The sequence below is a fragment of the Cetorhinus maximus genome, chromosome 1 (assembly GCF_964194155.1).
Source record: "Cetorhinus maximus chromosome 1, sCetMax3.hap1.1, whole genome shotgun sequence".
Taxonomy (NCBI): domain Eukaryota; kingdom Metazoa; phylum Chordata; class Chondrichthyes; order Lamniformes; family Cetorhinidae; genus Cetorhinus; species Cetorhinus maximus.
Window position 1 is genome coordinate 203,226,035 of NC_135879.1, and position 25,628 is coordinate 203,251,662.

General features: G+C 42.7%; 1 protein-coding gene across 10 annotated transcripts in view; it reads right to left on the reverse strand.

Moving 5' to 3' along the window:
• The window catches only part of nedd4l (NEDD4 like E3 ubiquitin protein ligase), a 426,083-nt gene that overhangs the window by 22,346 nt on the left and 378,109 nt on the right, over nucleotides 1-25,628 (reverse strand). For all 10 annotated transcript variants that reach the window (XM_078551960.1, XM_078551971.1, XM_078551949.1 and 7 more), the window contains 5 exons: nucleotides 20,519-20,589; nucleotides 17,200-17,295; nucleotides 12,882-12,955; nucleotides 5,166-5,226; nucleotides 4,075-4,134 (listed from right to left, as the gene is read on the reverse strand). In XM_078551960.1, the coding sequence (XP_078408086.1) occupies nucleotides 4,075-4,134; nucleotides 5,166-5,226; nucleotides 12,882-12,955; nucleotides 17,200-17,295; nucleotides 20,519-20,589 (362 nt within the window). The remainder of the gene's footprint in view (nucleotides 1-4,074; nucleotides 4,135-5,165; nucleotides 5,227-12,881; nucleotides 12,956-17,199; nucleotides 17,296-20,518; nucleotides 20,590-25,628) is intronic.

Consider the following 25,628-nt stretch of genomic DNA (forward strand, 5'->3'; position numbering starts at 1 on the left):
AGTGTATTCTAGTAAGAGACATAAAAAGACTGTAAACATTTCTATAGTTATGTAAGTTGAAAGAGTTTGGTGGAACCATTTGTGGCAGAGATAGGTGGAATAGGGGTCTTAAGCAAATACTTTATATCTGTCTTGACAGTAGAAGACACAAAAACATTCTGGAAATAATGATGAACTAAGGGTTTGGCGCGAATGAGGAATTAAAGAATTCAGTGCACATAAAGAAACAAGAGTGAAGAAATGAATGGAACTAAATGGTGACAAATCCCTCAGACCTGACGATCTGCATCCCAGAGATGGCTACAGAGACAGATGATGTTTTGGTTTTATGTAAGAAACAGCAGCAGGAGTAGGCCATTCAGCCCCTCAAGCCCACTCCACCATTCAATGATCTTCTACTTCGTTTTCCTGCAATATCTCCATATCCCTTGATATTTTTAACATGCAGAAATCTATCAATCTCAGCCTTGAACATACTCAACGATTAAGCCTCCACAGTCCTCTGGGGCAGAGAGTTCCAAAGATTCACTAACCTCTGAGTGAAGAAATTGCTCCTCATCTTAATCCTAAATGGCCTACTCCTTATTCTGAGACTGTGTGCCCTGGTTCTAGGCCGCTCCCCAGCCAGGGGGAACATTCTTCCTGCACCTACCCTGTCAAACCCTGTACGAGTTTTGTATGTCTGAATGAGGTCACCTCTCATTCTTCTAAACTCCAGAGAATAAAGACCCAGACTATTTAATTGTTCCTCACAGGACAATCCCTCCATCCCAGGAATTAGTTTGGTGAACTTTCATTGCACTCCCTATATGGCAAGTATATATTTCCTTAGGTAAGGGAACCAAAATTGCACACAATACTCTGGGTGTGGTCTCACCAAGGCTCTATATAATTGCAGTAAAACACCTTTACTCTGATACTCAAATCCTCGTGTAATAAAGACCAAGATACCATTTGCTTTCGTAATTGCTTGCTGTACCTGCATGTTAGCTTTCAGTGACTCATGAACAAGAACACCCAGATCCATCTGAAGTTCAACACTCCCTAGCCTCTCACCATTTAAGAAACACTCTGTATTTATGTTTTCCCTATAAAAGTGAATGACCTCACATTTCTCCACATCGTATTCCACCTGCCAAATTTCTGCCCACTCACTTAGCCTCTTGAAATCCTGTTGATGCATCTTTGCATTGTCTGAACAACTCACACTTGCACCTCTTTTTGTGCCATCTCCAGACTTGGAAATACTACATTTAATCGCCACATCCAAATCATTGGTATAGATTGTGAATAGCTGCGAGCTAAGTACTGATCCTTGCAGTTCCCCACTAATCACTGCCTGCCAACCTGAAAATAACTCATTTATTCTTACTTTTCCGTCTGATAACCATTTCTAAATCCATGCCAGTATGTGCCCCCCAATCCCATGTGCTCTAATTATATTTACTAACCCCTTGTGCGGGAATTTGTCAAAAGCTTTCTGAAAATCCACATATGCCACACTCTCCAGTTCCCCCTTATCTATTCTGATAGCTACATCCTCAAAAAAAATCCCAACTAGTTTGTTAAACATGAATGCCCTTGCGTTTTTAAAAATTCATCCATGGGATTTGGGCGTTACTGGCTAGGCCAGCATGTATTGCCCATACCTAATTGCCCTTGAGAAGGTGGTGGTGAGCTGCCTTTTTTACTGCTGCAGTCCATGTGGTGTAGGTATACCCACAGTGCTGTTAGGGAGGAAGTTAAAGGCTTTTGATTGATTGACTTCCAACAACCAGAACCATCTTCCTATTTGCTAGGTAGAACTCCAACCAGCAGAGAGTTTTCCCCTTGAATCCCATTGACTTCAGTTTTGCTAGGGCTCCTTGATGCCACACTCAGTTAAATGCTACCTTGATGTCTAGGGCAGTCACTCTCACTTCACCTCTGGAGTTCAGCTCTTTTGTCCATGTTTGAACCAAGGCTGCGATGAAGTCAGGAGCTGAGTGGCCCTGATAGAACCCAAACTGAATGTCAGTGAGCAGTTTATTGCTGAGTAAATGCCGTTTGCTAGCACTGCCAATGGTTAATTTTTACAGGAACAAAATTGAAAAGCAAAGAAGTTGTGTTAAATTTATGCTCAGTTCTATACTGTAAATTTGATATAGAGGCACTGGAATATGTGCAAAACCATACAAAGATACATACGAAGATACAAATTAAGAGCAAGAGTAGACCACTGGGCCCTTTGAGCCTGCTCCGCCATTCAATAAGATTATAGAGTCATGGAGTTATACAGCACAGAAACAGGCCCTTCGGCCCATTGTGTCCATGCCATCCATCAAGCACCTAGCTATTGTAATCCCATTTTCAAGCACTTGGCCTGTAGCCCTGTATGCTATGGCTGATCTGACTGAAACCTCAATTCCACATTCCCACCTACATTTGATAAGCTTTCACTCACTTGCTTATCAAAATTCTATCTACCTCTACCTTAAAAATATTCAAAGGCCCTGCTTCCACAGCTTTTTGAGGAAGAGAGTTCCAAAGACTCACTACACTCAGAAATTTTTTTTCCCTTATCTCTGTCGTAAATGTTCGACCCCTTATTTTTAAATAGTGGCCCCTAGTACTATATTCTCCAACAAGAGGAAACACATTGACACTGTCAAGACCCCTCAGGATCTTTTATGTTTCAATCAAGTCACCCCTTACTCTTCTAAACTCTAGTGGTTACTAGTCTGTCTAACGTTTTCTCATAAGACAACCTGCCCACTCCAGGTATTAGTTTAGCAAACCTTCTCTGAACTGCTTCCAATGCATTTACATCCTTCTTTAAATAAAGAGACCAATGCTGTAAACAGTACTCCAGATGTGGTCTCACCAATTCCCTGTATAACTGAAGCATAACTGCCTTTCTTTTGTATTCAATTCCCCTTGCAATAAACGATAACATTCTATTAGCTTTCCTAATTACTCGCTGTACCTGCATACTAGCCTTTTGTGATTCATGCACTAGGACCCTAGATCCCTCTGCATCTCTGTGTTCTGCAATCTCTCACCATTTAGATAATATGTTCCTTTTTATTTTTCCTGCCGAAATGGACAATTTCACACTTTTCCACGTTATTTTCCATTGTGAGGCCTCTGCCCACTCACTTAACCTATCTATATATCTTTGCATCCTCTTTGTGTCCTCTTCACATCTTCCTAAGCTACCTTTATGAGGATTCACAAGGATGTCACCAGAACTGGGAGGTGATACCCATCAGGAAATACTGAACTGGCCCATTCTATAGAGAGCCCCAGCTCTCTATAGAAGAGAGAAGGTTGATGGGTAACCTGGTATGAAAGTGTTTAATAGGGTAGATGTCGAGAAGATGCTTCTACTTGTGGGAAAGACCAAATCTAGGGAGCCATAAATATAAGGTAGTCACCAATAGATCCAAGAAGGAATTCAGGAAAAACATATTTACCCAAAGAATAGCAAGATTGAGGAGCTCACTACCATAACAATCAGTTGATAGAAAACACAAATTTAAAGGAGAGTTAGAGAAGCACAAGGGAGAATGGAACAGAAGGATATGATAATAGGATTGGAGGGAGAAGAGGTTTTTGTGGCTCTTTTGTCAGTCTGGACCAGTTGGGCCCAATGGCCTGTTTGTGTTGTACATGCAAGGTAATTTGATGTTCAGTAACAAAAAAGGCAGCCCAACCTTTGGACTCCAAATTATCTTCAAGAGTTAGTATTACATCATCAATTTAGGTCAGCAACAAAAAACAATGCATGAAACACAAAAACAAATTTACGTTTTAAATGTGAACGTAAATATGGATGAAGTTTGGCTACAGCCTAGTCTAAATGCGGATCTGCTTAATTTGTATTATCTTGTCGATTCAAATTGAAAATTATGCAAAGGTGGCTCCTGTGCTTCATTTGGGTCACTGGATAATTTAGACTTCTTGCAAACATATAACAACCCCAAATTATCAGTAGACTGTATTTTAAAACTTCCAAACTGTTTGGGGTTTGGAGGTTGGGAGGGTCGTTCAAGATTATAACTGGAGAGAAAAGAAAACAAGAAAAACACTAACCTCAAGCTCATTTTCATCAAATATTTTAATCAAGTCAATAGGGATGAGTTCTGTGAAGCCCTGCAAATGAATTTCAGTGAAAGAAAAATGTATCACTACTTGTGTACAAAACATTATGAATACTACACCAAATAAGTACATTTCAAATACATATATAGCTATCTTTAGCTGTTAGGAAATTTGGAGACCTGAATTAGCCATATATGTTGAAAAATATTTCGCTTTTTCCTTTGTTACCCTTACACAATTCACGATTCCAAGTGACTTGGCTAGGCTGCTAATTTGCCAATTAGGTATATGATTAGGAGTTAGAAGCTGCACAGAAGCAGTAGCATTTTTCCCTAATTCCTGGTGAAGAAGTGCTTGGCCTCTGATTAGCAACCATTATCTTGTGGCCACAAGAGGATTTGAAAATGTGAACTCCCACTCTACTACTCTATAGGTACATTTCATTGGCTGTTCAATGAGCTACAACACTGCACTGTGTAAAGAAACATTTCCAGATAAAAGCTATTGCTTGCACATGTTACTGCACTCACTACTCACTAACATATTGTCCAAATATACATCGATCAAAGTTATTTAAGTATAACAAAATTGAAGATCTGGCACACTCTGCATGCCACAAGGACCACTGTCCCACTGAAAATCTTTATGCAGAAACTAAAATATGTCAGTTATTCCCAAATTTAAATCAATATTATGTTCCATGCTGCCTGCTCAAAGTGAAATATTTGATATAAAGTGTGTTGAGCACCACCTTGTGGTATCTGTAAACCACTGTACACATGCCTTCTTTTCCCCCAATGGTTGCCAATACTTAATGAACTGCTAGCACAATTATTCAAAAAACTGAAGAATAACCATTTTTTGCAGGCAGGGGAAAACACAAAATCCAATGGAGGGAACATTTCATCCCACATACACTCTTGTGGAAAGCTGTGTACATAGATTCAAAAATACACCCAAGTGTGCACATTTCATTCTTTAATTAACACAGTACAAATTATGAATAAAGTAACAATTGCTGGCATATGAAACAGACAATTCATGATGATTACTGAATTCTACTTTACAAAAACAACCATTACCTCCATGAAGGCATTCATCTGTTTCTGCACCCGATTTACAAACCTCCATTGGATGACTAAGCTGCATGTGGGGAAACAAAGTAAAAATCAAACCCAGAGGGAAGTGAGAATACTCAGGAACTTAATTTTAATTTTATCTTTAGCTTTTTAAATGTTTCAGCTGGTTGGGAAAACACGTGTCTCCCTGGGCAACTGATGGCTAGTTTTGAGATCACACACTGTAATACTGAAGTAAACACTGATCTAGTGTAGAGAGGGGCCACAATGTTGGTTTGCAATGTTGACGGTCAGAGCTATTGGGAAAGGTTAGGAAATAAATATATTATATCATGTTATATGTGTCCAGTGGTGTACCACAGGGATCTGTGCTCAGTCCTCTATTATTTGTCATTTATATAAATGACATAGATGACTATGTGGGGGGTAGGATTAGTAAGTTTGCGGATGACACAAAGATTGGCCGGGGGGTTAACAGTGAGGTTGAGTGTCTTGGGCTACAGGAAGATATAGACGGGATGGTCAAATGGGCAGATAAGTGGCAGATGGAATTTAACCCTGAAAAGTGTGAGGTGATACACTTTGGAAGGAGTAATTTGACAAGGTAGTATTCAATGAATGGCATGGCACTAGGAAGTTCTGAGGAACAAAGGGACCTTGGCGTGTGTGTCCATAGATCTCTGAAGGCAGAGGAGCACATTAGTGGGGTGGTGAAAAAGGCATATGGGACACTTGCCTTTATCAATCGAGGCATAGATTACAAAAATAGGGAGGTCATGTTGGAGTTGTATAGAACCTTGGTGAGGCCACAGCCTGAGTACTGTGTGCAATTCTGGTCGCCACATTATAGGAAGGATGTGATTGCACTGGAGGGGGTGCAGAGGAGATTCACCAGGATGTTGCCTAGGATGAAACATTGAAGTTATGAAGAGAGGTTGGATAGACTTGGGTTGTTTTCGTTGGAGCAGAGAAGATTGAGGGCCACCTGATTGAGGTGAACAAGATTATGAGGGGCATGGACAGGGTGGATAGGGAGCAGCTGTTCCCCTTAGTTGAAGGATCAGTCACAAGGGGTCATAAGTTCAAGGTGAGGGGCAGGAGGTTTTGTGGGGGTGTGAGGAAAAACTTTTTTACTCAGAGGGTGGTGACGGTCTGGAATGCACTGCCTGGGAGGGTGGTGGAGGCGGGTTGCCTCACATCCTTTAAAAAGTACCTGGATGAGCACTTGGCATGTCATAATATTCAAGACTATGGGCCAAGTGCTGGTAAATGGGATTAGGTAGGTAGGTCAGGTGTTTCTCACGTGTCGGTGCAGACTCGATGGGCCGAAGGGCCTCTTCTGCACTGTGATTCTGTGAATGATATATAAAATGTTAAGCGGGATCGAAAAGGCCAATTTTGAGCATTATTTGTTAAACTACAACTGCTGAACAAAGGGACCTAGATACAAACTGGTAAAGACAAGTTTAGGACTGTAGTCCAGAAATTCTTCTTCATACCAAGCACAACAAATACCTTGAATGATATATGAGGTAGGGTAGTGAAGTGATAGGTACAGTATGCTCATGGAATTGCATGCAAAGTATTAGCCTGATTAGAAAATTGGCTTAGCAGCAGGAGACAAAAAGTAGGGATAACAGATACTCAGCAGGATGTGACTACTGACATCCCACAGGGATCTGTATTGGGGCCCCAGAACATTCACTGCATTTATTAATGACTTAGACAAGGGGGTAGAGCCATCTATCCAAATTTGCCAATGGCACAAAAAAACTCTTCTATCAGGCCTTTAATGTAATCCAGCATCCCAAGACATTTTACAGAGACTTTATAAAACAAAATATAAAAAAATTTAAGGTAGACAGTATTGTAAATAGTCTAGATAGAAACATAAAATTACAAGAGATATTAATAGATTAAGGGAATGGGTAAAACTATAGCAAATGGAGTACAATACAAGCAAGTATGGGGTCATCCACTTTGGAGCTAAAAAGGATAGATCAGAGTACTTTCTAAATGGTGAAGTGCTAAAAACGTTGAAGGTCCAGAAAGTCAATGTTTATAGATCATTAAAATATCAAGGATAGGTTTCAAAACACAAACCAGAAAAGCTAATGGAGTGCTGGGCTTTATAAACAGAGGATTAGAATACCAGGAGTTAGAAGTCATAAAAAAGTTAACTATTGAAGATTCAGGAAATGTGAAATAAAAACAGAAAACTTATTAAGACTTTTGAAAACTTACTCATAAAACTTAAAATTTTCTGAAGATCATCAACCTGAAACTTTGGGCAGAATTTTGCCCTTGGTGGGCATGCGGGCCCCACCGGCTCGGCGGCAGGCGGACAGCCGACCCCTGCTGCCATTTTGAGGGGGAGGGCCAATTAAGGCCCGCCCAACGGCCTGCCCGACAGGAAGCGCTATGCGCTTTCTGTGCGGGGTGGGGGAGGGAATCCCTAGCTGCGAAAGAGCGCACTACTCCCTGAGACAAAGTACTGTCTCAGGGAGATTACAGACAGTCCAGAAAACTTTAAAAATAGAAAAATTAAGAAATTATTAACATGTCCCCCTCATGTGACAATGTCACCAGAGATGGGACATGTTAATAATTCACATAAAACATATTAAAGTTTTTAAAAACGGACATGAAATCTCATCCCGCCAGTGGATGAGGTTTCACGTATTATCAGAAGCCCGCTGGGGCTCCTGGCCTGCCTGCCAGCCTTAAGGTTGGACGCGCAGGTCTTTAATTATCTTAATTACTCTGTCAATGGCCTCAATTGGCCATTGACAGGTCGGCGGCAGACAGTTGATTTCGCTGTCCGCCTGCCTTCCTAAAAATTTAAAGGGACCGGGATGACGTTGGGGGTTCCTCCTGACGTCATCCCGCACCATTTTCCTGTCGGCGAGCGGGCCCCACCCCCAAATCGGCGACGGGAAAAGTCAGGCCATTAATTCTGTTTCTTTCTCCAAAGATACTGCCTGATCTACTGAGTACTTCAAGCATTTTTTGAAAGTTGGAAGACATCCTGCAGGTATACAAAGCCCAGTTTGGACCACACCTGGAGCAGAGTTCAGTTCTGGGCACCATACCTTGGGAAGGATATACTGGCCTTAGAGGGGGTGCAGCATAGATTTACTAGAGTAATATAAAACCAAAATACTGTAGATGCTAGCATTACAATTATGAGATTTAAAAGACTTATGTTTTGGGACTATGTCTTTAATTTAAGGTACAATGAAGGGGGTCAAGCAGCACGTTTTGAAGACTGCCTTACAGCAAGCCTGGTTGGTTACATATGAAGATATGAATTAGGAGCTGGAGTAGACCATGTTGATTGTTAGAGATTAAAGGGGCCTCAGATAGTTTTACTGGGAAGAAGGTGCAAGGACTTGGAAGACAATAGTAGCAGCCTGTGTGCTGACAATTGATAGACTGAGTCTCCAAAGTCCCAGAAAAGTGTTGAGAATGTCAGCTTGTAAATAGTTGTGCTTTAAACTGTCCACTTAGTTTCAAAATGAAAGAGAGTTGGGGTCTCAAGGATAGCTAATCAGCATTTCTATCTGGATACAAGCCCCATGTGATTCACATCGTCATGGGAATGTGTTTTGAGAAGGGAAGTGTTTCTAAGATACCCTTGAAAACACTCTGACACAGTTAGTCATCAGAGTCCAAGATAGAGAGAGAGAGAAGCTGGAGGCAGAAAGCCTCAATGGTTTACCGCACCAAAATGCAGGTGTGAGCTTGCGCTTGGATTGAAAAGACCAAATTCGTGAGGAGTTTAACCGAAGCTGGAAGATTTGTCCAGCTTTAGCTATAGGGAGAGGTATCTAACAATACTTTCACCATGAAGGACAATTTTGGGATTAGAAGTTACCTGGCTGAAAAAGAAAAAGAATAGAAATAAACCTTCCTAAGCCAAGAATCACTTTGGAATGATTTAGAGAGAATTGAATATCTATTTAAAGGACAGTGTAACATACAACTGTGAAGTGGGGTTTTTTCCGGTTATGGTTAAAAAAAAAAGGCGTATTATGCTCTGCAGTTTAAAGTATAAGTTGCTTACAAAAGTAGTGCTTAGTCAGTAGAGCTTTTAGTCTTTTGTTACAATAAAGATCTTAAAACATGAAATCTTCTTGTGCCATGCTTTCAGCTAGTCACTGGAAGTTCAAATTTCTTTTTAAAAATGATCAGTCTCCAAGGGGATCAAAGCACTAGAAATTGAAATAAGAAACAAAAATTGCTGGAAACACATAGTAGGTCAGGCAACAGGGAAGAGAGAAACAGAATTAAAGTTTTAAGGGCTGATAACTTTTTGCCAGAATTAGAAAAAATTAGAAATATAACAGCTTTTAAGCAAGAACAGAGACAGTGTAAAGGGATTTGTCGGGGCAGGTGTGGGGGTGAACACAAGGGAAGGTGTGTGATAGGCTGGAAGGCAGAAGGGGTTAAATGACAAGAGAAATGATGGTGCAAGACAAAATGAGACAGTAAAGGGATATAATAAAGACAAACAAAAGATGGGTCTAGAGGAGATGTAATTGGGAAAACCAGAATCATCAACAGCTGTCAAGAGAAACATTAGGGACAGAGGATATGATCTGAAATTGTTGAACTCAGTGTTTGAGTCTGGAAAACTGCAAAGTGCCTAATTGAGAAAGCTGATGTTGCTTCTTGAGTTTACATTGAATTTCATTGCAACAGGTAGAGAATAGTGATGTCAGAGTGAGATTGGAAAGAGAAGTAGAATGACAGGTGACTGGAAACTTGGGATCATGCTTGCTGAACTGAACTGAATGCGCTGTTCCACAAAGCGGTCATTCAATCTGTGTTTGGCCTTCCCAATGTAGAGAACGCTACATTGTGAGCAGCAAATATGGTTTACTAAATTGAAAGAAAGACAAGTAAATCACTGCTTCACCTGGAAGGAGTGTTTAGAGTCCTGAACTGTGAAAAGGGAAGAGATATTAAGATAGTCATTTGGAAGTATAGAACTTGAGTATTGCTGAAAACGGAGACATGTCAAAGCTTTTCGTCTTGCACTCATCAGAGCACTTAGCAAGAATACCAATACAAGGGGAAAACAACAATTTATACTGTATGAAAAGTGAGTGATGATTGATTGGTACAGGCATTGCAACAGTGAATGCACCAATTGATGGTGACTGACAGTTAATTCCCAAATATTGTTTGAAATTTAAGTCAGGCAGCTTGACCCTGAGTGGTCAAGGCATTGCCCTGAGGAATGAGTTAACGAATAGCTGCTCCTTATTTTGTTTAGTTGAAACAGGCACGTGTGTGCACATGTTCTTTCTGTCTGCAAAAAACAGGGCTTTTGTATTAATATATGTAGCTTCCAACACACAGAATTTCATCACACTGTGAACCCGACTGACAATCCTACATTGGTTGTCAATGTAATTCTTAGCACACTGAGGATTATTTAGCAAATGGCTACCCTGTCCAATTGCGGGATCACATCTAACGTTGGACATTGTGTTTTGAGTTTTGCATGCACGGGCTGGTTGGGTACGGACTGTACCTTACCTTAAATAACTGGTGTTGTCATGGGATCCCCTCTAGGCCCAGCTCTTACAAACATCTTTGTTGGGTTCCATGAGAAACATGTCTTCGATGTAATGACACCTAACCTCCTACCCCTTGCATACTTCCGGTATATGGATGATATCTTCGCTATATTTAAATCCACAGCTGCATGTAATCATTTCCTTACATGTCTTAATGGGCACCCTCCTGCACTCAAATTTACCTTTGCAATGCAGCAGTCAAATGAACTCCACTTCCTTCATGTACTCGTTGAGCAATATGCCAGGCGGTTTTCCATCATGGTCTACCGCAAGCCTACCTTCACTGGTCAATACACACATTGGGATTCTTAAAGTTCCACACGCTATAAGATTGGTCTTATTGGTAATCTTGTAAATAGGGCCCAAGCCATTTGCTCACCGTAAAAACTTGATGCTGAAATAGGGTGCGTCAAAGGCATCCTGCAGGATAATAGCTACCCTGGTCAGATCATTTCGCGCTGTATATCACACAAACTCATGAATGAGCCTAAGGCCGTCACTTTTGACCCTGAGAAGCGCCCAGCCTATCTCAGATTATCCTGGAAGTGCAAGGTATCTCAAAAATTTGAGCAACAGGTGAAGCTAGCTGTTTCACACTGCTACTATGCAGTAGCAACACAAGTGGTATTCGCCATTAACAGGATGCTGCTGTTAAGCCAAAATGATGTTCTTCACATAAATGAGTAATGTAGTGCATGAATTTCAGTGCCAGTGTGACGCTAGGTATATAGGCCATATGTCCCAAAGACTGACAGAGTATATCAAACAGCATGTCCCAGCCACTGTTCACAACAGGTAAGGTACAGACCGTTCCCAAGCAGCCCATGCTTGCAAAACTCAAAACACTGTGTCCAACATGAGATGTGATTCCGCGGCTGGTCAACATTTGCTAAATAATCCTCAGTGTGTTAAGAATTACGTTGACAACCAATTTAAGATTGTCAGTCAGGCTTGCATTTATGTATTGGAAGCTACATATATTAATACACAGGGCCTTGTTTTTTGCAGACAGAAAGAACATACATTGCACCTATTTTAGCTAAACAAAATAAGTGACAGCCATTTTCTGATTCAAGACTAGGGCAATGCCTTGACCAATCAGGGCTGTTTAAATTTCAAACAATGCTTGGCAGTTAACTGTCAGTCACCATCAATTGCTGCATTCTCCACGGCAATGCTTGTACCAATCAGAGTTCACTTGCCAATCAGCACTCTCTTCTCAAACAGTATAAGTTGTTGTTTTCCCCTTATATTGGTATTCTTGCTAAGCATCCTGATGAATGCAAGATGAAAAGCTTCAACATCTCTCTTTATTCAGTAATACTCAAGATATTAAGATATTCAAAATATGAAGATGAACCAATGAGGTAGGGAATTTTTTCACTGCTTGGGGAATCTAGACCAGGGTCACCGCCTAAACCTTAGAGCCAGACCTTTCAGGAATAAAGTTAGGAAACAGAACCACACACAAACGGTGGTGGAAGTTTGGAACACACTTCCACAAATGAGAGCTGATGCCGGGTCAACAGTTAAGTTTTAAATCTGAGATTCATAGATTTTTGTTAAATAGTGGCATTAAGGGATAAGGGGCAAAGATGGGTATATGGAATTAGGTCACAGATCGGCCATGATCTCAGTCAATGATGGAACAGGACACTAATCAGGTCCCTGTCATGCAAAATTGGAAGGATCAGGTAGATGGACCAAATGCCTCTCATTACTTTTACGATTAATGCTATTGCAATATTGCTTCCGAACAGCAATATAACTTTTATTATTGCAAAAGGGAGCCCAAACTATAACATTAAACAGACAATTCCTATTATATCCTATCTGATTTCAAAATTAGTTATCACAATCACAAAATTGGGTATGCAGGCTTTAATTGCAGTGCAAAAATCCAACATTTTTGAGACTGTGCTGTGGCAAAGCACAAACCTCATTAAACCTTCTGATTTAGGACATTGACATTTCCAAAATCATTATCATTGCATTGAAAAAGCTAATTCACAACAGCTCAGAAGAAAAACAGTCACAACACTAGGGAATAACTAGTGTGTGTAGTTGAGGGAAAGACACAAAGAAGATAATAAAAAGGGAAGATAGCTAAATTAAGTAAATATTCACTTACTCTATATACTCCCTTTTGTTTTCATTAGTAACCACCATGTCCGAACCATTGGGTTTCAGATCCACTTGATAGGTCTACAAAGGACATGTTAAATTACTGAAACTGCACAACAAAGAGGCTGTCAAAAAGATGATACTCAAACAAAAACAATAATCTGTAATTACTGAAATTTAGCCCTCATGAAATACAACACATATATATTCTTTTTAAAGAAATGCATACTGAAATGGATTCTTAAAAAACATCAGTTATACAAAAAGGAGCTTTTGGGCATGCAGAAGGTCACCAATGCAAGCAAAGGTGACTCGGAGAGGCATCACTCAGAGAGGAGACAACCACAAGTTAGCAGATGTAACATGTCAGCTAAATAATGGCAAAGCACAGATGACTTGAGTACACCACCTGCTCCATGAAGACTGCAGGAGATGGTTAGCCATCCAGATGGCAATATCGATAGCAATGAAGGTCACTGATGCCCTTTTATGACAAAAATCCATAAAAACAGGTACGTCACAGGAATCAATAGCTTTTCAAGGCTTTGGTCCACATAGGAGACAATCATGACAATTTATTTGAATTTGAGGGGAAAAAGTCTATTAAACCACACAAGATAACTTCATTTTTAAAATCCTTTCACAGGTTGTGGGTGTCCCTGGCTAGGCCAGCATTTATTGCCCATCTCTAATTGCCCTCGAGAAGGTGCTGGTAACCCACCTTCTTGAAATGCAGCAATCCATGTGGTGTGGGTACACCCACAGTGCTGTTAGGGAGCATGTTCCAGGATTTTAACCCAGCAACAGTGAAGGAATGGTGATATATTTCCAGTTAGGATAGTGTGTGGCTTGGAGGGGCCATGTATTTACTTCCCTTGTCCTTGCAGGAGGTCGAGGTCATGGGTTTGGAAGCTACTGTCTAAGAAGCCTTGGTGAGTTGCTGCAGTGCATCTCGTATTTGGTACACACTGCTGCAGTGGTCGAGGGAGTGAATGTTGAACATGGTGGATGGGTTGCCAATCAAGCTTTGTCCCAAATGGGGTCAACCTTCTCGAAAGCTATTGGGCTGCACTCATCCAGGCAAGTGGAGAGTATTCCATCACACTCCTGGCTTGTGCCTTGTAGATGGTAGACAGGCTTGGGGGAGTCAGGATGTGAATGACCTCTTTATGTGGGTGGTCCAGTTCAGTTTCTGGTCAATGGTAACCCCGAAGATGCAGAGAGTGGGGGATTCAGTGATGGTAATGCAATTGAATGTCAAGGAGAGATGGTTGGATTCTCTCTCGTTGGAGGTGGTCATTGCCTGGCACTTGTGTGATGAGAATGTTACTTGCCACTTGTCAGTCCAAGCCTGGATATTGTCCAGGTCTTGCTGCATATGGGCGTGGACTGCTTCAGTATCTGAGGAGTCGTGAATGGTAAACATTGTGGAATCATTAACAAACATCCACACTTCTGGCCCTATGATAGGAGGAAGGTCATTGACGAAGCAGCTGAAGATGGTTGGTCCTCAGACACTACCCTGAAGAACTCCTTCAGCGATATCCTGCGATTGAAATGACTGACTTCAAACAAACATAACCATCTTCCTTCATGCTAGGTATGAATCCAATCACTGGAGAGGTTTTCCTCTTATTCCCATTGACTCCAGTTTTACTAGGGCTCCTTGATGCCATACTTGGTCAAATGTTGCCTTGATGTCAAGGGCAGTGACTCTCATTTAACCTCTTGAGTTCAGCCCTTTTGTCCATTTTTTGGACCAAGGCTGTAATGAGGTGAGGAGATGAGCGGAACACAACCTGAGCATCAGTGAGGAGGTTATTGCCGAGTAAGTGCCGCTTAATAGTGCTATCAACAACACCTTCCATTGCTTTACTGATGATTGAGAGTAGACTGATGGGGCAGTAATTGGCCGGGTTGGATTGGTCCTGCTTTTTGCAGACAGGGTATACCTGGGTAATTTTCCACATTACCAGGTAGAAGCCAGTGTTGTAACTGAACACCTTGGCTAAGGGCGCAGCTCGTTCTGAAGACCAAGTCTTCAGTACTATTGCTGGGATGTTGTGAGAGCCTTTGCAGTATCCAGTGCCTTCAGCCGTTTCTTGATACCACGTGGAGTGAATCGAATTGGCTGAAGACTGGCATGTGAGATGCTGGGGATCTCTGGAGGAGGCCAAGCTGAGTCATCCACTCAGCACTTCTGGCTGAAGATTCTTGCAAATGCTTCAGCCTTATCTTTTGGACTTTAGGGGGAGGTGGTGGTAAAGTAGTATTGTCACTGGACTAGTAATCCAGAGACCTAGGGTAATTCTTTGGGGACCCTGGTTCCAATCCCACCACAGCAAATGGTGAAATTTGAATTCAATAAAAATCTGGAATTAAAATCTGATGACGACCATGAAAGCATTGCCGACTGTCGCTAAAACCCATCTGGTTCACTAATGTCCTTTAGCGAAGGAAATCTGCTGTCCTTACCTGGTCTGGCCAACATATGACTCCAGGCCCACAGCAATGTGGCTGACTCTTAAAAATAGCCTCTGAATGAGGGCAATTAGGGATTGGCACTAAATGCTGGCCTAGCCAGCGACGCCCACATCCCATGAACAAATAAAAAAAAACTGATGTGCTGGGCTCTCCCATCGAGGATGGGGATATTTGTGGAGCGTTCTCCTCTAATGAGTTGTTTAATGGTCCATCATCATTCATGACTGGATGGGGCAGGACTGCAGAGCTTGGGTCTGATCTGTTGGTTGTGGAATCACTTATCTCAGTCTATCACTTGCTGCTTATGTTGTTTGGCACACAAGTAGTCCTGTGTTGTAGCTTGACCAGGTTGACACCTCATTTTTAGGTATGCCTGGTGCTGCCCCTGGCATGCCCTCCTGCACTTTTCCTTGAACTAGTGCTGATCCACTGGTTTGGTGGTAATGGTAGAGTGGGGGATATGCCAGGCCATGAGGTTACAGATTGTGCCTAGATCTGTTTGAAATCTATCCCACTTAGCACAGTGGTAGTGGCACACAATACGATGGAGGGTGTCCTCAATGTGAAGAAGGGGCTTTGTCTCCACAAGGACTGTGCGGTGGTCACTCCCTACCAATACTGTCATGGACAGGTGCATCTGCGGCAGGCAGGTCGGTGAGGATGAGGTTAAGTATGTTATTCCCTCTTGTTGGTTCCCTCACCACCTGCCACAGACCCAGTCTAGCAGCTAGTCCTTTAGCTCAGTCTGTAGTGGTGCTACCGAACCTCTCTTGGTGATGGGCATTGAAGTCCCCCACCCAGAGTACATTCTGAGCCCTTGCCACCTTCAGTGCCTCCTCCAAGTGGTGTTCAACATGGAGGAGTAGTGCTTCATTAGCTCAGGGGAGGTGGGGGGAGGGGCACTACATGGTAATCAGGAGGTTATCTTTCCCATGTTTGACCTGATGCCATGAGACTTCATGGGGTCCGGAGTCGGTATTGAGGACTCCCATGGCAACTCCCTCCCAACTGTATACCACTGTGCCGACACCTCTGTCGGGTCTATCTTGACGGTGGGACACGACATAGCCAGGGATGGTGATGGTGGTGTCTGGGACATTGTCTGTACGGTATGTTTCCATGTGTATGACTTTGTCAGGCTGTTGCTTGACTAATCTTTTGCACAGCTCTCCCAATTTTGGCACAAGCCTCTAGATGTTAGTAAGGAGGATTTTGCAAGGTCAACAGGGCTGAGTTTTCCATTGTTGTTTCCAGTGCCTAGGTCGATGCCAGGTGGTCCGTCCAGTTTCATTCCTTTTTTTAGACTTTTTAGCAGTTTGATACAACTGATTGGCTTGCTAGGCCATTTCAGAGGGCATTTAAGAGTCAACCACATTGCTGTGGGCCAGACCAGGTATAGGCAGCACATTAGTGAACCAGATGGGTTTTTAAGACAATCGAGAATAGTTTCATGGTCAACATCAGACTTTTAATTCCAGGTTTTTATTGAATTCAAACCTCACCCTCTGCGTGCTGGGATTCAAACCCAGGTCCCCAGAGCATTACCCTGCGTCTCTGGGTTACTAGCCCAGTGACAATAACGCTATGCCACCGCCTGCCCTTAAATCTGTCCTTTTTGGGACGTCAGGAGGAGGCTGCGATGGATCATCCACTCAGCACTTTTGGCTGAAGATGGCTGCAAATGCTTTAGTCTTGATTTCGCACTGATTCAATTTTGGTGAATTGCTATTACCCGAGTTCTCAAAGGCTCAAATTACATGCTTTATTCATAAATGTCATCAGTATGATTAGCTTGAAATATAGCAACCTTGAAATCTGTCAGAGGTTAGAAATCTACATACCTGCCCAAAATTTTCTTCATCTATACAAAACCTGAGATCCAGCTCAGTGGGGTCATTTTCAAGAATCCATTTCAAAGAATTGAAATATTCGCCATCCTAAAATGGAGCAACAATAATTTAAAGAGTTTACAGAGTGTGCAAAGGACAAAAACAAACTGCATTGACCATCTCATTCATTAGCACCTCTTTCTGCCTTTCACCGCCATCTATTTTGTTATCTAATCTCCCCTGCCTTCCACCCTATCATACACCTTTCCATTTGTTCTTTCCTCCATCCCATCACACTCTCTCCCTGCCTGACTTAACAAACATACAAACAAGGAGGAGTAGGCAATTCAGCCCCTCGAGCCTGCTCTGCCATTTGATAAGATCATGGCTGATCTGATAGTAACCTGAAATCTGCATCCTACCTACCGCTGATAACCTATCGCCTCCTTGCTTACCAAGAATCTATCCATCTGACTTAAAAATATTCAAAGACTGTTTCCACCAACTTTTCAGGAAGATTTCCAAAGACTCACAAACCCTGAGTGAAAAAATTTTACCTCATCTCTGTTTTAAATGGGCGACACGTTATTTTTAAACAGTGGCCGCTAGTTCTAGATTCTTCCACAAGAGGAAACTTCCTCTCCACATCCACTCTGTCAAGCCCCAGCAGGATCTTGTATGTTTCAATCAAATTGCCTCTTACTCTTCTAAACTCCAGCAGATACAAGCCTAGTCTGTCCAACCTTTCCTTATAAGACAATCCACCCATTCCAGTATTAGTCTGGTAAGCCTTCTCTGAACTGCTTCCAATGCATTTACATTCTTCCTTCAATAAGGTGACCAATTCTGTACGCAGTACTCCAAATGTGGTCTCATTAGTGTCCTGTACAACTGAAGCATAACCTCCCTACTTTTGTATTCAATTCCCCTCACAATAAAAGATAAGCTTTCCTCATTACTTGCTGTACTTGCATACTAGCCTTTTGTGATTCATGCACTAGGACACCCAGATCCCTCTGCAGCTCAGAGCTCTGCAATCTCTCAACATTTAGGTAATATGCTTCTCTTTTACTCTTCCTGCCAAAATGGACAATTTCATTTTTTCCCACATTATACTCCATCTGACAAACCTTTGCCCACTCACTTGCCTATCAATATCAGTTTGCAGCCTCCTTATGTCCTCTTCACAACTCACTTTCCTACCTATCTTTGTGTCATCAGCAAATTTGACAACCATCCCTACAATCCATTCATCCAAGTCATTTATATAAATTGTAAACAGTTGAGGATCCAGCATTGATCTCTGTGGCATGCCACTCCTTACATCTTGCCAACCTGAAAAAGACCCATTTAAGCTTACTCTCTGCTTCCTGTTTGTCAGCCAATTTTCTATCCATGCCAATATGTTACCCTCTATACCATGAGCTTTTATTTTCCGCAATAACCCTTGATGTGGCACTTTATCAAATGCAACTATTGCATCTCTAAGCACTCAGAGTTCTGACAAAGAGTCACTGATCTAAAATGTTAACTCTGTTCGTCTCTGCACATATGCTGCCAGTCCTACTGAATATTTCCAGCATTTTCTGTTCTTATGAAGTGACAGTCTGATTTCACCAATGACTTGGATGTCCCAGTCCCAATACATCAATATTTAGGAAAGTAGACACACAAGATAAACACATGCCTCAATAGATGTCTCTCAAGCAAAATTAGAAATAATGCAGTAAAATAAAACTACTACATGAAATGGACTGTGCATTGGGAGAGTTTTACTATACAAAGAAAGGGAGGCGAATATCAAATCAATGGTTTAATTTGTACAAGCAAGATAGTACATTTATTTTCAGTAACACATCACTCGTTTTGTAAAAGACTTATAAAATTCTTCTCTCTTCCTATCATGTCATGTTAAGTTGCTATATAAAATGTGGGTGTTATGATGGTGGCAGCTAGGTAGGAAAAAGACCTATAATAACCCGACTGAAAAAAGGTTGCTCACAAAATAATGAGCGACTAAAATATGCCAAGTGATCATACATGGATAATCATAAACAACTAGAACTTGGCTGATGTGACATGGGATCAATCAAAGCCCTTTCACAGCATCCACTTAAAATACTTCACTGCTAAGTGGCCTCTACAATGTTTTGTACACACAGTAACTAAGAGAATGCTTACTTCCTCTTGTAGCCAGATCTAGTTCAATATTGTTCTATTTGGTTGAAAATACTTCCAGAAATATTACTTAAGCAAAAAAACAAGACTCCCACAAGCGCCTGCAGTCCTAAAGATTGCAACTCTTTCATTGGGCTGAGTCTTCCCAGGATTGGCAATTGCTGGTGGATTGCCACTCCTCCCTTACTTACTTAACACCAAGACTCCACATTTCTCACCCAGATTTCTGAACCAGGCATCTTCAGAAATCTGGCGCGTACCTGTTCTGGGGGCCCTTCCTCATCGTGTAGGATTGTCGGGGGAAACCAAGTCATGCCGCCTTTTTACAGCACTAGCTGCCATGTTCCATTAAGTTTGAAGGTCCCAAAGGCACTTTGACAAGCCATGGAGAGAGGCAACTGTGTAAGCTAATTGGGGGAGGGTGTAGGGTGGCATGTGTGTGGTTGAGCGTTTAGAGAGACAGGTAAGCGGGTGAGGGGGAAGGGTGGCAGGTAAGTGGGTGAGGGGGTAGGGTGGGTCGGGGATAGTCGGGCAGGGGATAGTCAGAGGTGGGCAGGGGGTTGGTATTCGAGGGCTGAGTAATATAGTTACCTTGGAGCTAGAACTAGTTTTAATCCTTCTAACTTTTACCAGGGTAACTATTCTGGAAAGTGAGTCAGAACCATCCAACATCTCCAACTGCAACTCAGAGTTTTGGATGCAGGGGGATTCCCATTGGAAGTCTAAACTTACCAGGCAATTTCTGCCTGTTAATGTGTAGGGACTTCTGAGGGTTCCCCCAGCACATCTTGGGCAGTACCTCTGGGGTATGCCATTGGGAGATCTGAAATTCTGGGCCATTAGCTTGCTGCACTCCAACTGTACATCCACAATCAACCAGTCTTTATGTGTTGCTATTATAGGTGATGCAGTAGCACAAAACATTGCAGGGTATCTGTGCATCAAGGGGAGAAAACGAGCAGCTAACTTGTGTAATCTTGAGAGAGAGAAAGTTAAGTCAGAGGTAATGTCACCCCAATACATAAACGCACACAGGAGCTGCAGCCAATTTCAGAGCAAAACTCTTCAGAGGCATATAAATAAGATAGTGACCGATTTCTTATGATTGTCCAATGGATTATGTGCAGTAACTCAAAGTTGCTTTTGTACTCACCACTGACTCCATATCTTTCAGTGTGATGGATTTTGCCAACATCATCTTGTAAAATGGTCTGATAAAGAAACCTGCAATAAAAGCAAAATGAATGCACTGAATAGAACAGTGTGGCCACTTACAGTGAGAAAATGAGAGAGAAACAGCGGGGCCATTTACAGTGAGAGAGAGATAAACAGTGTGGTCATTTACACGAGTGTGTGTGTGAGAAGAGCAGGGCCTTTAACAGGGAGTGTGAGAGAAGAGTGTAGACCTTTAAAAAGCGCAAGAGGGAAAAGAGTGTGGAGAGCAGCTGATTGGTGAGTATTTCTAGTCTTTAAAGTAAAATTAAAGTCTTTAGTTTGTGTTTAGATCTCTATTCTTTTTCTCTCTCTTTTTCTTAAAGATAGCTTGTTAAGTATAAGATCGATACTGGTGTGTATAAAAAAATTATAACGTGTAAAGAGTGGGGATACTAGAGTAGTGAGTTAATAAATTGAATAAAATAAGATAGCGATGGCAGGATGGGTGATGTGTTGCACTGCAGCATGTGGGAGCTGCTGGACACCAAGGTGATCCAGAGCAAACACATGTGTACCAGGTGTTTGCAGCTTGAGGAACTTTGGATCCGAGTTAAGAAGCTGGAGTCCGAGCTGCAGACGTTATGCCACATCAGGGAGGGGGAAAACAACATGGACGCTTTGCTCCAGGAGACGATCACACGTCTCATATTAGGTGATTCAAATTTGGCCTGTGATCAGGGACAGGAGTGTGTGACTGCAGGTGAAGCAGGTTCAGGGACCCAGGGGTAGTGTTCAAGGAGCCTCGGCCCCTGCAACTGTCCAACAGTTCAAGGTTCTTGCAAGCTGTGTGGATGACAGCGGGGACTGCAGGGAGGATGAGCGAACTGACCACGGCACAGTGGTACAGGGAAACATTCAAGTGGGTGGAGGAAATTGGAGCATAATAGTGGTAGGGGACAGTATAATTAGGGGGATAGATACTCTTCTCTGCAACCGTGAGCATGAACCCCGAAGGCTGTGTTGCCTGCCCGGTGCCAGGGTTAAGGACATCTCCTCAGGGCTGGAGAGGAACTTGGGAGTGGGAGGGGAGGGATCCAGTTGTCATCGCCCATGTTGGTACCAATGACATTGACAGGACTAGAAAGGAGGTTCTGCTGAAAGAATTTGAACAGTTAGGAGCTAAATTAAAAGGCATAACCTCCAAGGTAATAATCTCAGGATTGCTACCTGAGCCACAGGCAAACTGGCATGGTGTAAATAAAGTCAAGGAGTTAAATGCGTGGCTCAGAGATTGGTGTGGGAGGAATGGGTTTCAGTTCATGGGGCACTGGCACCAATACTGGGGTAGAAGGGAGCTGTTCCAGTGGGACGGGTTTCACTTGAACCGTGCTGGAATCAGTGTTCTGGTGAACCGAATAACTAGGGCTATAGAGAGGATTTTAAACTAAATAGAGGTGGGGGAGGTTTCTGGAAAGGGGATACGTAGGCTTACAAAGCAAAAGGATATGGCAGCCTTGCAGGGCAGCTATTTAGATAATGATACCCAGAGTGTGACAGGAAGGGACAGAGTGTACAAACATAAAAGAACAACAATAAAATAGGGTCAAAGGGGGAAAAATGGTAAAAGGCAAAATTAATAGCCCTTTACTTAAATGCACATAGCATTTAGAACAAAATAAATGAATTGATGGCACAAATAGAGATTAATGTGTATGATCTTATAGCCATTATGGAGACATGGTTACAAGGAGATCAAAGCTGGGAACTAAATATGTGTGAGACTTTTCGAAAGGACAAGTAGGAAGGAAAGGGTGGTGGGGTAGCTTTGTTAGTACAAGATGGAATAAGTACGACAGCAAGAAAGGATCTTGGATCAGAAGATGTAGAATCCATATGTGTGGATGAAAGAAATAACAAAGGGAAGACGACACTGGTGGGAGTAGTCTATGGGCCCCCTGACAGCAGCTATACTGTAGGACAGAGAATAAATTGGGAGATAATGAGCATGTAAAAAAGGCAGTACATGAATCATGGGTGATTTTAATCTTCATGTAGATTGGGAAAATCAAATTGGCAGAGGTAAACACGGACGAGAATTCATAGAGTGTATTTGGGCCAGTTTCTTAGAACAATATGTTGTGAATCCAGCCTGGGATCAAGCTATTTTTTGGATTTGGTAATGTGTAATAAGGCAGGTTTAATTAATGACCTCAGTGTAAAGGATCCACTAGGAGACAGTGACCATAATATGGTAGATTTTAGCATTCAGTTTGAGAGTGAGAAACTTGAGCCAGAAACGACCATGCTAAACTTAAATAAACAACAGAATGAGGGCAGAGTTGGCTGGAGTGGCCTGGGAAAGCAGGCTAGCAGAAAAGGCGGTTGATGAACAATGGCAGGTGTTTAAGAAAATAGTTCATGACTCTCAACAAAGATATATCCCAGTGAGGAAGGAGTATTCAAGGAAGGGGGTAAACCAATCACAGCAAACCAAGGAAGTTAAGGACAGTATCAAAGTGAAAGAAAAAACATACAATGTGGCAAAGATTAGTGGTAAGCCAGAGGACTGGGAAAGTTTTAACCACCAACAAAAGATGACCAAAAAAAAAAAGAGGGAGAAAAAAAACTTTGAGGGTAAACCAGCAAGTAATACAAGAATGGACCAGCTTCTTTAAATATGTTTAAAATTTTATTTAATTTTTTTAAATGCGTGCATGGGGAATCACCAGCTCGGCCAGCATTTATTTCCCATCCCCTAATTGCCCTTGAGAACTGAATGACTTGCTAGGCCATTTCAGAGGGCATTTAAGAGTCAACCACATTATTATGGGTCTGAAGTCACATGTAAGCCAGGCCAGGTAAGGATGGCAGATTTCCTTCCGTAAAGGACATTAGTGAACCAGATGGGTTTTTAACGACAATCGGCAATGGCTTCATGTCATCATTAGACTTTTAATTCCAGAATTTTCACTGAATTCAAATTTCACCATCTGCCATGGTGGAGTTCAAACCCAGGTCCCTAGAAAATTATCCTGGGTATTTGGAGTACTAGTCCAGTGATAATACTACTACGCTTCCCCTAATATATACTGGCATTGGAGGCAGTCCAGAGAAGGTTCACTTGGTTGATCCCGGGTATGGAGGGATTTTCTTATGAGGAGAGGTTGAGTAGGTTGGGCCTGTACTCATTGGAGTTTAGAAGAATGAGAGGTGGCCTTATTGAAACATGTAAGTAAGGTTCTTAGGGGGCTTGAGAGGGTAGATGCTGAGAGGTTGTTACCCTTTGTGGGAGAGTCTAGGACAAGAGGGCATAATCTCAGAGTAAGGAGGTGCCCATTTAAAACAGAGATGAGGAAGAACTTTTAATCTGAGGGTAGTCAATCTGTGGAATTCTTTACCACAGAGGGCTATAGAGGCTGGGTTGTTAAGTATATTCAAGGCTGAGATAGACAGATATTTAATCAGTAAGGGAATCAAGGGTGAAAGGGAAAAGGCTGGGAAGTGGATTTGAGGATTATCAGATCGGCCATGATCTCATTGATTGGCGGAGCAGACTCGATGGGCCGAATGGCCTACTCCTGCTTCTACATCTTTTGATTTTATAAAAACTCAAAAACGCGTTGAATCATAAATTTAGTCAAGTGCTAACAGAAGTCACTGCATGGAGCAAAAACTGCGAATGATCAATTTTGTGATTTTCCTTGGCAGTGAAAGTGATGTGAATATTCACCCAGCAGACATTGGGCAGAATTGTCCCAGATTTGCACTAAGTGCAGTAGTGGGCAGGTAAAATGACATTTTACCTGCCGGACACGATGTTGGGTTGTCGCACCATATGGCCCCAAACCCGCCACATTACTTATGCATGCCCAGGAAATACGCCGTTTCTATGGCTCTCACTCGCTCGCCATGCCATCACTTCGCTGCTCCATCACACCAGGCGCCACATTTAAAGTGTGCGTCCAGCCTAGGACTGCAGCAAAGTAGACATAGCCCCGAAACGCAAGAAGACTGCAACTCTCAAGCGCCTTTTGGACGCCATGGAGGCCCGCTGTGATGTCCTCTACTCCCGCTCTGGCCGCAAGAAGGTCAGCTACAGTACCAATCCAGCTTGGTAGGTGATGGCAGTGGTGATCAGTGCCAATGCTGCCCAGAAGAGGCTGGCCAATCAATGCAGATAGGGGATGACTGATCTCATCCGTGCAGCCTGGGTACGGCAACCATCTCATCACTCTAAACTTACACACTCAAGCCCATCACACATTCACTGACATCTCACTCACTGCCAGCTCAAGAGAAATCACCACCCATTCTCTCACACGTACCCTCACATGTCTATCTGGCCTCATCTCCTCTGGAGACTGCCTCCTCAGCCCTCAGTATCTTGAGGCCACTTCCAGAGATCAACATGTGCCTCCACCCACATCCTGGGATAGCCTCCTTCCCCAGCTCTCGTCCTGCAGCCTCTTCCCTTGCCTGAGGCCACTTCTCCCCCTTCCCCAAGCAAGACCTTGCCCTGCAGCCATTGAAAAGCCACCCACATATGGCTGATCTGGTAGGTAGAGACCTACCCGTGAACCCCCCTAAAAGTGATGTGGTGCTGTCTGTGAAGCCTGGCGCTGATGACTGTGAGTGCTGACCAAAGCAAGGTAGGCAAGTCCCGGGTGAAGTGCGGCCGGCCAGGTGCTGCTGTGAAACACGTCAGCGTGTTTTCCCGCTGATGTGGGCGGACGATCCAGCCGGGGGGATGATCCGGAGGGCTGGCCTTATAATGATATGCTGATGTATTACAATGAGGTTCCCAACGTCCAATGGTGGGAAATGCAGCCCGCCAGCAGCAGGCAAAGTGGACAATCTCAAACTGGTTTCATGATGTCGTGAGACCGATTTTTGGCCTTCTTGCCATATTGTCTGGACACGCCACTGAACACGCCCAACGTCGGGGGTCATGGAAAATCCTGGCCTTTGTGTCTTTGGCAGCAATTTGGAAAAACAGCTCTTTTACCTCAGTCTCCAGGCAAATTGCATGTTTCTTCCACTGTTCGCAAGGTACCCAACCAGCCGTGCTTGCAAAACTCAAAATGCAGTGTCCAACATTAGATATGATT